We start from the raw sequence: 15,034 nt of genomic DNA, 5'->3' as shown, positions 1-15,034 counted from the left end.
ATCTGGACAGTTACAGAGTAGATAAGCCTGATTATTACTGTACAAGCAAAAACATGTATCTGCAGCAGACAGAGAAGGACAAACAACTGCTGCAGCCTGCACACTACTACATTAAGAGGTTGCACTATAATGAAATAGTGACACATGCCCAACAATATGTGTAATTATTTGTCTATATTGGTCAGTGAATTTCAGCATGTGTATCACTCTAGGTAGGAGGATGAACACTGAACAGCAGCAGCAGTTAACCAGACAGCTGCAACAGTTAGCCAAATAAGCTAACAGGCTTGACATTCAGATGATTCATAAACATCCTCAGCAGCTAACGTGGCTTCATTATCGAGCATCAACAGCTTGTTTTGCTCTATTTTAATTTAAGCTGGCTAGTACAAATTAAACGTCTTTATACAACACGGTATTGTTTTTAATGATATAAAAGACGACATAAAATAGGCACCTGGGAGAAGTTATCCTTTCTAACGAAAGGTTAATGTTGTAAAAGAGTCTATTTTAACCCAAACCTTGTTTTCTAAACCTAACTAATCAGTGGCCTTAAGCTTCAAGATATGTCACTCTACCTAAAGCTCTCGCATAATATTTGGACATGAAGGTGTCTGTGGTAAAGCCAGAAATAATACGTAATATACAATGTCCTCACAGACTTGAAAAACTTTTGCACTGTTAGTAAGGTTGTCAAACAGTCGCTGATTGGTTGGGTCTAGGCACCAAAACTACTTGGTCAATTTTAGATGCTACATTCAATCTCCTACCATATGGTAACGTAAATTATGTAAGGGACGTAAGTACATCATTGTTACATTATTTCTGTATGTTGACTTATTTACCTAACACAACTTAAAAACTTACTCTTGACTCGTACAAACTGTACAAACTGGATATAAACCCCAGTCTCTATGTATGACCCATTCAGCCACCCTGACCATCCCCCATCATGGACTTTTCTCGCTCTTTATACTACTGCAATAGAAGGGCACTTGCAGAAGTGATAGCAGAGGGCTGACTGGAGCATCAAACTTAGAAGCTTAAGGTCAGTGACCATGCTGCTGTATCAGATAGGATGGAGTGAGAATGGGTTGGCACAACAATATGTTCCAAACAGGATACAAACCCCGGTCTCCCTGGTGTTCTACTAACCAATTCAGCCACAAATTTGTGTCTGCCTCGTCACTGTCCCTGCCCAATAAAACCAAAACACACCCCCCAAAAAGTAATCTTAAAAATAGAAGACAGCATCCTATTATATTATTATTATATTATTATTAGTGCTTTCGTTATTATTATCAATTACCTACATGTGCCTTCTTGTTCTGTTGTTCCTTGTTTGTAAAATTAACAAAATGTGCAATAAATAGAAAACAGCATCCTTGTTCTGTGTAAAAAATATATTCCAAAGATTATCTGTAGTTAATATGAGGCTTTAGCAGTCTTTCAAATCAAATGGCTTTTACGGACGTTTTAGAATAACGTTCCCTCTTTGTATTTCTCCTTCATGTGTTGCACTGTGTAGGGATAGTAATGCAAAGAAGAGTCATACTGACATTTTTGTGTATTCTGTCCCCCATCACTTACAGTACATTGAAACTGCTTGAGAGAGGGATCTGTTCGCAGTCAGTATGAGAAGGAGGAATGATGACAGTGATAAAAAACTGTTTCATTGTTCATTGTTCGTTGTTCATAAAGGCAGCTGAATAGTATTTTAAGACTATCTTTAAATGTTACCCTGATTGTCTGTGCAGTATCTCAACCTGGCAAATGCCCCTTTTAATCTTTGTCCAAGTTTTAAACATTGCAGACACACCAATTGCACCAGGCAAATGTTGTTGTGACTGGTTGTGAGTGTGTGGTATGCAGTTTGTCTTTCAGATGTGTCAGAGTGTAGCAGCAAAAGAAACAACTCTCGGACTACAGATGTTTTTCCAGTGTTGAAATCTTTCTCTCTGCACATTCTGTAATAATATAGATAATAATAAGATAAATATAAAAAGTGTATCCTTTAATTTTTTCATTGTAATTCATTCTAGTTGATTTTCAATCCGCCCCTCTGTTGTTCCTCACAGCTGAAGTTGATTTTTAATTTTTTCAGCTTATTCGTGTCTTCATTTCATGGTGGAGGTAAACAGCAGGAGAAAGTTTAGTTTGAATCCTTTGAAGTTATGGTAGCTTCACTGATCTGTAGGTCCAATTTATGCAATGTTTTTTTATTATAAAAAATGATGTCTCAATTAAGACAAACAAGCTTTCTGATCAAAGCAATATCCCAACAGGATGCTACTTTTTGCAGTGATAGCTGTAGGCATAAACTAGAGATGCACACAGATGCTCTTTGTTTCTCGAAGACAGACACTGACCTTTTGAGCTGAGCGAAGGTAATAGCATCAATTTAACGGGGGAAGATTTGTGAGCCTCCTCTGGTCAGGGCTAATGCTTTCTCCAAAGCCTGGCAGAGTGGGTGTGTTTGTTCAATGATGAAAGGCTGAAGTTGGGTAATACAGAACAAACTGGTTTAACTAATATAAACCTGGCTAGTTTCAACATAGCTTTAGCAGGATTTGGAAGGAGAGAGTGGGAAGGAAGTGAAGATGGGGCGGTTATAAGGGAATTCGGGGTGAAGTCCAGGAAATTATTTGCACAGATGTGGCTACCTGCTGAGAGTTCAGCTCTGAGCTGTTTCATTCTCTGCTGTCTGTTGTAAGCTTGCTCCTGCTGTCGTGTTCTGCATTTATCAAACTTGGTCAGGCACATGCCAAAAGTATACGGACATACATATACTTTTGTGTACTCATGGCAGTATGGGGGTGTTTTTAATGGTTTGGGCTAGGGTCCTAGTTTCAGTAAAAGGTTCTGTTTATGTTACAGCATAAATATCATATCGAAGGAAAGCAACAGTATTTCATGGTGGTGCACAGAGAAGGACGTACTGCACATTGTTAACAAAACCGCATGTTGATTTTTAAAAAGAAAGGACACGAAGACACATGCCCCTGTCTACATCTGTGTGTTGAGGTGGAGCAGGTGAACAGTGTAGGTTCCTGGAAATTGACATCACTTAGAACCGTAATGCAACTCCACCCTGGTGTGTCAAGTTTGCGTTAACTTTTACAGGGAAGCAATAGAAAGCATTGGTTCGTGCACGGCCTTGGACAGGAAGGCTCTACAGCGGGTGATTAAAACCATCCAGAACATCACTGGTACCATCTACAGAGCGTCAGTGATATCAGTAAAGTGAGATGTCTGCACAGAGCCCAAAGATACTAAAAGACAACACCCACCCAGCCACAGTCTGTTCACCCTGCTGCTGTCTAGCAAAAGATACAGAATTATCCGCTGCCATAACAGGACTACAAAGCAGCTTCTTTCCTCAGGCAGTGAGACTCCTGAACTCATTATCAACACTCATGCATAAAAGACTAAAACTTGCATTTAATTGCACAACCCTGTGTTGTAAAATGATGAATAAATAAACCTTGTACCTGTAAAATGACATCTTAGACAATAGTGTACTTTCAACTCTGTGGCAAGGTTCTTTGTATTTTACAACATCATAAAGCCACCAAGAAAATAAGACAAGGTTCTTCTCAGTTTGGTGTGGAAAAACTTGACTGGCCTGCAAAGAGCCCTGATCTAATACCTTTGGGGTAAAAAGAGTCACAAAATGGAAGGGGATATATCAGTGGCCCCTGGTTCCAAAAGTCCCATTTAATTTAAATTGTTGGAGACAATTTTAGGTGACTCACAACTGGAGCACTTCTACCGCTTAGATCGGCATGAAACTCTCCCGGTTGAACGTCAGGATTAAAGATTAACAACTGTAAAATATTTGTTTCTTTAATTTAAAAAAAAAAATAGAGGTTCCAAAGCTGTGTACATAAAAACACAGGCAACAAGCCAGTTATGACTCCCAAGATTAATTTCCAATCACAGAGCTTAAAAGTAGCATGGCACTCAGTAGAGTGCATACCTTTGCCAAGTCCCAACAGTCCCCTTTTATACTCACTCATAGATACCAGTCACCTTAATACACCTGATTTTTCATCAAGATCCATGCTTTATTTCCTGTGAAATGAACAAAAATGTCTCAGAATGTTAAAGAAAGTGAGAAAAAATGTATGGATCACTCCCTTTATTTGGATCTGCACCAAAAGTTAATGGGGTCCATCCTCCATCCAAGTTTCATGGAAATCTGTTCCGTAGTTTTTGTGTAACAAACCAACCGACCAACAAACGGACACAGTTGAAAACATAACCTCCTTGGCAGAGGTAATAATGTCATGTACAGTGCTACTGAGTGTGTTAATATTATAGTATAATATAGAGCTGAATATTACACTGTTAAGAAAACTAATAATACAGTCTGCAGTTTGAATCAGTTTACTTCTGGATTCTCGGTTTATTTAGCATGAATCCTGCCACTATCACACCTCTGACTGCTAGCTAGGGGGTTGTCAGGAGACTCTTGTGTTCACAGATTAAGTTGCATTGAAGATATACAGTATTTTAAAAAACAAATTGAAATGGAAAATAAATACTTCTGAACGAAACAGTTCTTCCCACTTGGCAACTCTGTTTGAACTCAAATGCCTGCAGTCAGGATCCTAAATCCTGTGGAAACCTTTCCCTGAAGAGTTAAGGCTGTTGTTGCATCATATTAACACCCATGCCTTTGGAATGAGATGTTCAACAGCCATTTGGTGGTATTTTGTAAGTAAGCATTTATCTCTCTCATATATAAATCACTTTCTGTCTATGGCTGATTTCTGTGCTCTACAGCAGGCCTTTAAACATCTGCTACACTGACATAGTCCAGTGCTGCTGGGGCATATGCTGCATATGTGTGTTCATGCCTAAATACATTTATGTTATGTCTTATTCAATTACAGTTATGACAGGGCTTGCCTGAGGTCAATGTGTAAAAGCTGTTGCCTTAGCCTATGTGCCAGAATTTATGGTGGGTCAATATGTCAGTCAGTAAGTCAGTATATGTGAAAGTCTTAACTTACTCTTTGCTCTGCCCTCTTCTCCCTCACATGATCAGCAGGTCAGCTGGCTTGAGATTTAATGTGGAAGACTTTCTCTCCTTCTTCCCCATCCCCCTGCTCTCTCATCGTTCCCATAGCTCTCTCAAAATATAGCCAAGTCATCCAAAAGGCAAATGTTAGTTGTAAATCCTTCACTTAATCCTTTTTCAAAAGAGACCTGCATACATAAAAAATCTATTCATAAATATACACAGCATAAAGGAACACAATTCAAACAGACATTGCTAGAAATTGTAAAATGGTGTGCTGACGTCTGTGTGGTTTTAGTGTAAGCACACTACAGATTAAGACTAAAGAAAGGAATAGCAACTCACCCAAAGTCACACATATATTTCTCATTCAAAACAAACAATGCCAGCATATGACAATCATGCACAAGCAGTATACAAGCGCAATCTTGCCTATGTGTAGTGCAGAAAGTGTATTATACGTGTCCTTACTCACCCCTCTATTTATCCTTTCATTTGCAGGTTTGAGTGCAGCAAAGCTGTTGAAAGCCAATGGACTGAACCCTGTGGTCCTGGAGGCCAGGGATCGGGTCGGTGGTCGCACCTTCACTGTGCGGGTAAGAACAGGAGAGCTGACACTAATGCAGATGCTGCTATTAAAAGGGACTTTTTGTGCAGTGGAATTCAGTTGTACAATTATTATTAAAACATTTTTTTTTTTTAAAAACGCTTAAACTTTATATTAACTGTATTTCACAAAATGCAGCTCAAATTGGTTTACATATAAAAAAAGAAAAACAAAATGGAAAAAATGTCATTATACAGTTAAGAAGATGAGTGAAGTAAGTCACAGTCTTCGTTCTCTTGACGTTTTGCGATTTGTTGGTCCCAAAGTCCGAACTGAATTATGAGAGAAAGCTTTAAGGTTTTCAGCACCCACTGCTCGGAACAACCTACAGACTGAACTTAAGCTTCAGAATATTGAACCTCTGAACAGCTTTAGAACTATGGTGAAATCAAATGAGTTCAGGCCTCGCTGTGTGCAAATGTTTATCTGATTATTTGAGTGTACTTTTTCTGTTAATTTGTTGTTGTAACTGTGTTGCTGGAATTCTTGGCCAGGCCTCCCTCGTAAAAGAGATCTGTGATCTCAATGCGACTAACCAGGTTCAGTAAGGGCTAGATAAAAAAAAAAAAACAATAGCTAAATGATAAAAGAAATAAATGTTTATATAAATTGATTTAAATACTTAAAATTTACAAGCTATAATTGATGTAAAAAAGGTCATGCCTCTGTGCATATTTCTCTCCTGTGCCTGATCATGCTCTACGTATTCAAACTCATTGCGCCCACACAGCATGTGCATGTGCACAGTGAGTAAGACGGTAGATGAGCAGATGACGACTGGACTGTACAGCCCACAGTGCCATCTGATGAATTAAAATGCAGCATGAAAGTTAGATCAGAGTCAATGATAACAGATTTTCAGATTTCCTGCCTGTGGTGTAATAAACTGGGATAGTGTAGTTAACTGTGGGCACATTTTATGACCAATAATGAAGACCACTGGTTTGTCAGTCCAGTTTTCAAAGGGGTAAACATGGGTCAGGTAATCTGGATCAACAGCTATGTAGAGTTGGGTGTCATCTGCATAGCATTGAAATCAGTCCTGTCCTGATTACCCCTGGTGTCAACATATAAGGACTGAGAAGTAGTGGAACCAGGACAGAGCCATGTGGTACTCCATACAGAGTGTCTGTTCTTTATGATGAGAAGCTTTGGAATGAGACTCAACAGTGTCAAAGGCTGCTCTGTGTTCTCGAAGCTCAAGAATAAATCCTATTATACTTTTACAGCATTATCTTAGAATGTTTTTGTACATTTGTCTTTTAATGTTTCAGGGTGTGTTTTTTCTTTTTCTTTTTCAGAATAAGGAGACAAAGTGGGTTGATCTGGGCGGGGCTTATGTCGGACCAACTCAGAACCGCATCTTCCGACTGGCAAAGGAGTATGGCATAAAGACCTACAAAGTTAACGAGCAGGAGAACCTGGTGCATTATGTCAATGTGAGTGTGTCCCAGTATCTGTCTGTGTTGTTTTGGATGGTAAATCAAATTTTACTCCGAGCTTTGGCTGATGTCATATCTGTGCAGGCTGACGCATATGACAGATCCATACATGTTAAAGATGGGTTAGTGTGAGCTCTGCATGCAATAATTTGCTCCATCAACAGATAAGCCTACATTAGTACTCCCACATTACTAGTGAACCATTATTTGCTTGTTTGTAAATAATTCTGTAGCCTCCTTAACATCTTTGCAGTTGGTGGTCAGGCTGGTCTGTGCTCATCCAATGATGGTGAAAAAATGCCAAACAAGGGTGAACACAGCCGTTGTTTTCTTTGTCATTAAACAAATCAAACGTGCTCGAAGCTGTTGCTCTAACTGATTGATGATAATTAGAAGTGGCAACTGAGTTTAATTGCAGTAACTGGAAGGCATGATGGATGAGCTGTACAATCTGTAATGGAAATGTGATTCAAACTTCAGCTGACACTTAAATCTCTTACCCTCTGGTCATCAGCTACACTTGCTTTGCCCCCCAGACACTTTTCCATGGTGCTCAGAAAAGACTGAAGTATTGTGCAGAAGAAAAGTAAACATTGTGTCCTTCCTGTGACTACTTACATGTCTTTCGAGCAGCCAGCCACTCACTAGCATTGGTGACTGGCGATACTAATCTTTGCTGGAGGGATTTCTATAATGCAGTTTCTCTTTTTTCTGAGTGGTTGAAACGCAAACAAAGAAGGAAAGAAGAAAGAGACACTGAGGCCATCTTTGTTCCTATTATTCTTTGTTCCATATCTCGTTAGTGTGGGTGCACTGCTGTCCCTTACACAGTTGGTTTACTCTACCTGATTTGATTTTGCCATTGCTGCCACGTACTCTGGTCAAACTTCCCCTGCTGTAAATCACTGGACTGCCTAGTGTGGCTGGCAGCTTTCTAAGTGTGTGTGTGTGTGTGTGTGTGTGTGTGTGTGTGTGTGTGTGTGTGTGTGTGGCAGTGGAAATGGAGATTGCTTATCTCAACATGGGCAGTTTTCAAGTCATTCAATCATACCTTCAGAGATGGACCTTAAACTTCTGTCTCGGGGGTGTGGACACAAACTTGCACACACAAATGCACTTTCACTGCATTATATAGAGACCTGTTTCTGACATCTGCCCTCCTGTATTTACATCATAAGGGCCCTCAATATAATGAGATCCAATACAACCGCACACAAAATTCTGCCTTATAAATCACCACAGAGCTTAATTAAAGTGTCAAAAACGTCAGTGTTATAGGCTTCAAAAAATAATTTATTGAAAGGCTGCTTAGTTGCAGCTACAAAATTGGACTAACTTGTTTAGAGTTCAGCGCCAGTCAGTGTTTGTCATAAGTATAAAGTAAATATTGACCACTGCTGCTTTATACCCACAGAAGGGTTTTCCACTGTAGCAGCAGAGTTATCGTTTGTGCACCTACTGTGTCCTGGACCGGCCTGAAATCTACCTATGGTCAATTTGCAAAAACAATACAGGTTAAAGATGATTTGGAGGGCTGCCAATAAGTAAATATAAAAAAAATATTATAATCTGCGATAAATAAATTACATTTCTCGTGACTGATTAAACAGCATGATTATTGTACAAGTGTGCTTTGGACTGGTCACAACATAAGTGCACTCTGTAAATGTACAGTTTGATCACACAATGCCATAGATATCATAAGTTTCCTGCAGTTATCATGCCATTTGCAAGAATGTCCACCAGATCTGCTTCCTACGAAATTAATGTTCATTTCACTATTATAAGTTGTCTCCAAAGTTGTTTTCGGAGAATTCGGCAGTACATCCAACCAACCTCACAACTATTTGTAATGACGCCAGCCCAGGACCTCCTCATCTGGCTTCCTCACCTGCATGATCGTCTGAGCCCGGCCACCCAGACAGCTGATGCAAAAACTGTCAGAGTGTCCCAGGGAAGCTCATCTGCATGCTCATCATCCGCACTGGGGTCTTGACCTGATTTCAGTTCATCTTTGGAGCCGATGTGAGTGGGCAAATGCTCACCTTCAATGGCGTGTGGCACATTTATGCTGAAAAAGGGTTCTCTTTATGGATGAATCCCAGTTTTCACTGTACCAGGCAGAAAGTAGACAAAGTGTATGACATTGTTTGCTAAAATGTCATTTGCTAATGTCAGCATTGTGAACAGAGCGAGGTTATGGTTTGGGCAAGAATGAACAACTGACAACGAACACAGGGGAATTTATTTATGGCAATTTGAATGCAGAGATACATCCACAACCATCTTCTCATGTTGTAGCATGATAAGGCCTGACCCCATGTTACAAGGCTCTGTACACAATTCCCACAATTTCTGGAACAGAAAACATTCCCAGTTCTTGCATGACATGCATACTCAACAAACATGTAACCATTGAGCATGTTTGGGATGCTCTGGACTGACGTATATGACAGCGTGTTCCACTTCCTGCCAGTATCAAGCAGCTTCACACAGCCACCTAAGAGGAGTGGAACAATATTCCACATTTTTCTGATTGTCTTTTTTCATGACCAGTCCAAAGCACACCTGTGCACTGATCATGATGTTTAATCAGCATCTCGAGATGCCACAACTGTCGGGTGGATGGATTATCTTGGCAAAGTAGAAGTGCTCAATAAGGTGGGTTTTAACAGATTTCTGCTCAAATTCTGAGAGATGTAATTGTTTTGTGTACATAAAAAAAGTCTTAAAATCTTTTACTTCGACTTCAGCAAAAACAAAAGTGCTGCGTTCATATTTTTGTTGAATGTATATAGACAGGTGATAACTGAATGTAAGGACAGTGAATGACTAGCACAGATGACTATTAAAATTTTGGACAAAATAATTAAACTCTTAAGGAGACAATGGGCTTGTAAGTAAATGTATACTTCCATGTTCATCCATCTGTCATGTCAAACGGACTGGGACATACAACAGACATTTTCAGGAAAAGCTTGACTTAAAGGTCACGACAGAATGGAAGGTAGACTTCATTCACGTCATTCAGTCTCATTCAAATCGCACAGGTGACACTTTTTGTGTTTTTCCATTTGCTTTAAACGTATTGGATGTGGACTAATATGTTAAAAGCATGGTTTCATAGTCTTCATTATGCTGCTTGTCTTACCACTGTGTCCTTAGCACTGATGCCCTATTGACATGACCTATTTTAGCAGTGCTGTGAAATGTCACCAGCATGATGTTTGGCACCAACAGCGGTTGGAAAATAAATCTTCAGTTTAGTAAAGGACTTGACTGGGCAGCCCTGGTGTTGTCAAGCGTTATGTGGGCTCTGGAAGGGAGCTTCTATGAGTGTGTCTCCTTAGCTACTATCTCTGTAAGATCCACTCTAAGACCCAGACTCACACACATGTGCCACTCGTAGCTTCCCGGCTGGTTTCCATGGCAGCATGCCTCATCAAAAGCTGCTTACTCCTATCAGTGTCAGACAGTGTATTTGTCTGTGTTTTGGGACAAGAGGTTTCAGTTATTCATCTGGGGGTCTGAAACTGTCAGAGAAGGGCCTCCATCTGTCATGGCATGGAAGTGATTAAGTGGCATGACCATCATCAGCTAGAGGGGGACCAACAATGGCATTAACATTGCAGACAAATTTAACATGAGTGTGGTGCAGAAAGGCATATATAGGGGGACCTTAAAAGAACACAAGGCAGTGCCTCACCTTTTAACCACGCAGTTCAAGCCTCAGATATTTTTTTACTGAATGCCCTATCTTTGACCTCTTTGAAACAGTGATAAAGCAAAGTGAACTGTGCCACCCGCGATCATTTGAGTATTACATTATTGTCATCAAGGAAAAATTGAGAATATTTTGCCTTGGATTCAAGTTCAGAAACTTAAATGAGCTGAAAAAATGTTCCATTTTTACTCAAGTGGGTCTTCATCAAACAAATAACCATCATGATAAGGACATGGGATTTTGTAACTTTATGTTTCTTTAGGTTCAGTTAAAAAAAAATCATGTTTTGGCTTAAAATACCTGTTATGGTTGCCACAAACACGGCTGGAAATTGTCTCCTTAAAATTACCCAGTGGTGTCACGCTTGCAAAGGTTGAAACGCAGTCTCAATATGCGGTCACTGGCTTGGCAGCCTTCTAGCCTCTAACTCCACCACCATACCCTCCACCTCCTGATGTGACAGTCAGGTCATAAAAATGTTATGTGAAAATGATATGACACGTAATGTAGAAATGTCAATATGGTACATGGTCTATGACACGTACAAATGTGAAAGTATCAGTGGTTTGCAGAAACGTTTAAGTGCCAACCTTTTATCCTGGTTACTGGGCTGGGTAGGTACAATCTGTGCTATTCTGTACAACATTAGCAGGATGCAGTCAGTTTCGGGCCTATCCCATGTCTTTTGTTATGTTAGCTGTTTTTCTGATGAAAACCTAGATAGTAACAATGCTTTTTTGCAGCCAAGTAAAGTTTAAGGGAGTTTTTTCTGTTATCCTTCACCTGCCTTCCTGCAGTATCACTAATAGTATCAACTCCATTTACAGCTTTTGATCACACTAATTTTCCCAACAACAGAGAATAAATCACTGTTGCTGATGCTTCACTACATGGAAGTTCAAACATTTAAGTATGTTGCTGTTGTGAGTATCCCTACACCATGTTTTGACTGTAAGTAGCTTTGGATTAGCCAAGAAGCTATTCAGATGAATAAGCTCAAAACCAGTATGTCAAAGTTTTCTGATCACTGTACAAGTCTGAACTTACCGACAGAGGAAAGCATGCAGGGTGACATTTGCTTTGGTCTAACCTGTATGACAGTGTCTCCTTTACTTCACAGGACAGAAGTAGAGTAATAGTAAATCAGCATGTGTGCCAAGCCATTGTGTAATTAGGGCTAGCCTTCAAGCAAGCCGCGTAGCTAATCAGCTTTTCTATGGCCGATTGTAATCCAAAAGGCCAGTGATGGTTTCCCTTATCAGCAAACTATTGCCTTACAGGCAGCTGCAGCTCTCAGCACTGGATTTATTAATGAGGTATCACTATCAGAAATGGGAAAACAGACTTTGATTAGATATGCTCTCTGGTCATCAGAGATTGAAAAAGAGCATGGGATGTCCCATTGCTCCTCCAGCAGTGTGGATATTGTGCATATGTGCACGTTCATAGGACCTCTGAGAGAAGTGGCTAGATTAGCAGATTAACAACATTCATTCGTAAAATTGTAATGATTAAAGAAATAATTATGTAGTTGTAATAATAAATTAATAATAATAATAAATTAATAATAATAATAAATTTTATTTATAACACACTTTTACAGGTGCTCAAAGACGCTTACATAAAAATATCAACACAATTAAAATACTACACTACAAAAGTTGTAGTGTTGAACTTGAGTCCCTTACCTGTTTTTATATGACCTGACATCTAAATAATAAAATATTATATTTATCTTAATTAAATGCTGATTCATTTGAGGATGAACTTCAGAACACTCAGTACTGTAGTTAAATTATGACAGGTCTTTTAAAGTCATTTTAAAGGTGATGAAGCAAAACTTGGCTTTTCAGAACCAATCAGAAGATAAAGCATATTGGAAATCATCTTTAAAAACTCAAATAGCCAATCCTCAGCAGGAGTTTCCAATTCTTTATTAATATGTCATCACTTAAGGCTACATGTAGCTGAATGCACAACATCTGGCTAAAATCACATTATAAAGATGTCGTGGCAGACACATACCTATCTGCAGAGAGACAGTGTGGTTGATTAGGAGCTGTGTTTCTGGTATAATGATGAATGTAAATCCAGCATTCAATCTGCTTTTAGACCGGTTTTGGTCTCCACCAACTCTTGAGGAAAATATCTTACTCTTTAGCTGCTAGATGCTAACTTTGTATGTCTGCTGTTTGATGAAGGGGAAGTAGTGCACAGGGAGTTTATTAGAGCTTTAGTGATGAAAACAGCTGCCTGCTGCAGCTGTAAATGGATTGATGAGCGTTGTTGTGCATTCAAATAAAAAGAATCTATTATGTTCCATAAAGCTGAAGAGACCTGCAGAGTTGGGTTATAATTCATTTTGAATGTGTCACTATCAGTGATACTTAGGCTTGCTTAAAATGAACAAAGTCGCCTGATCTACTGTTAATGTAAAAGATATAAATGGACACAACTATAAATGCACTACTTCTTACAGTTTGCAATTGTTCAACAGTAGAGACATACAGATATCTTAAACCTGCAATAACTGATTCATTTGCTACTTGACACTGACATTTTATGAAGGTATAAAGTTGATATGGTGAACAGACAAAGCAACATTAGCACTCATTTAGAGTTGCTGAAAGACTAACGCATTGGCAGTAAAAATTAAAAAAGTACAATTTACTCAAGTACTGAACTGAAGTACAGTTTTGAGGTACTTTACTAAAATATTTCCATTTTCTGCGACTTCTCTTGCTCTCCACTACATTTATTTGACACTTTTGGTTACTAGTTACTTTGCAGATTCAGATTATTCAGTGTTTATAGACTATTAATTGTGAGATGGTACCAATCAGATTGTGGTTGTGTGAGAGGATGTTGCATCAGAGTCAAAGTAGCACATTTTTAAATTTATTTTATTTTATCGGCAATCTGAAAATCACCAATAGCGATAATCTGAAAATACTGAATAATCTACCCCTAATTTGAAAGAATTTTTTTGGCCTTTTAATGGTGGGGGAGGGGGAATTGCATGCAGCAGAGGGCCACAGGTCAGACACGGGTTGGTTGCTGCAGCGAGGGCCTCTGTGGGACACACTCTCTATCGACTAAGCTACCGGGGCGCCCCCTACCCCTTATTTTAACCCAAAGTATGATCTTTTTCTAAATCTTACAAAGTAGTTTTGGAACCATTCCAGAATGTTAATAACCAAAAGTCCAAAAGTCATAATATGTGAATTGTCAGCAAGGTGTTACATATTACACATTATGTTAACTTGACCATGAAGCCCTTCACATGCAAAACTGACTCTAGAGGGGTAGGTAGAATGTCATAGTTTGAAGCTTAAGGCCACTGACCAAGCTGCTGTATTTGACGAATGAGAGTGAGAATGTGTTGGATATAACTGATACCATAGCAGCTACACTTCTTCTAACCTCTTGAGTAGCTGCCATTGTTGTTTTACAAAAAAAAGCCACTTCTCTCGCTGATCTTCACACCTAATCCACACCCATAGCTGCCAGTAGTTCCTCATAGGCCACAGATTGGTTGAAGTATTGTGTGTTAGGCTACAAGAGCATCATTTAAAGCCTGGCAAGGTAGAGACATTGTACCTTGTGTTTTGGCCCATTGTTAGGACAAAAGATATTGATGAGAGCAACTTTAAAGGTCCAGTGTGTGTGATTTTAGGCGATCTGTTTGCAGAAATGCAATATAATATTATCAATTATGTTTTCATTAGTGTATAATCACCTGTAACTAAGAATCCTTGTGTATACCTTTACCTTAAAGAGCCTTTAGTATCTACAGAGGAAGCAGGGCCTTTTCCACGCAGTCGCACGCCCATGTTTCTACAGTGGACAAGCCAAACACTGGTTCCAGAGAGGGCCTTTCATGTTTTTAGCAGCCACTGTAGGGCAGGAGTGTTCAGTTGGTTTCAATCGGCAACCTCAGTGCGAGGTGCTCCTTAATCCTACACATTAGACCTTTAAGGTCAACACAGTATATAATCAGGAGTAAAAGTGGAAATTTCGACAATAGATGTTTGTTTACAAGTCAAAAATGAACCAGTGGTTGTAGTGGTACTCCAAAGGAAAGAGATTAGTTTATTTTATAGACTCCACTGTATAATACCTTCCTTTCTGCAATACAGGACCTGTGTCTCCATGTAGCATTAGGTTTATACTTTCTCCTTTGAGTGAGGCTGACTCACTGCTCACTGATGTGAAAACAGATGCTGCCATGCATT

The 15,034-nt window shown here is 39.3% G+C and overlaps 1 protein-coding gene across 1 annotated transcript in view; it reads left to right on the top strand.

Annotated features, from left to right (window-relative positions):
• The window catches only part of mao (monoamine oxidase), a 42,931-nt gene that overhangs the window by 12,594 nt on the left and 15,303 nt on the right, over nt 1-15,034 (top strand). The window contains exons 2-3 of the mRNA XM_073474276.1: nt 5,528-5,622; nt 6,935-7,072. Coding sequence (XP_073330377.1) covers nt 5,528-5,622; nt 6,935-7,072 — 233 coding nt within the window. The remainder of the gene's footprint in view (nt 1-5,527; nt 5,623-6,934; nt 7,073-15,034) is intronic.

This window comes from Pagrus major, chromosome 9 (genome assembly GCF_040436345.1).
Source record: "Pagrus major chromosome 9, Pma_NU_1.0".
Classification (NCBI taxonomy): domain Eukaryota; kingdom Metazoa; phylum Chordata; class Actinopteri; order Spariformes; family Sparidae; genus Pagrus; species Pagrus major.
The sequence above is the reverse complement of the archived record's forward strand: the minus strand, read 5'-3'. Positions and strand labels throughout refer to the sequence as shown.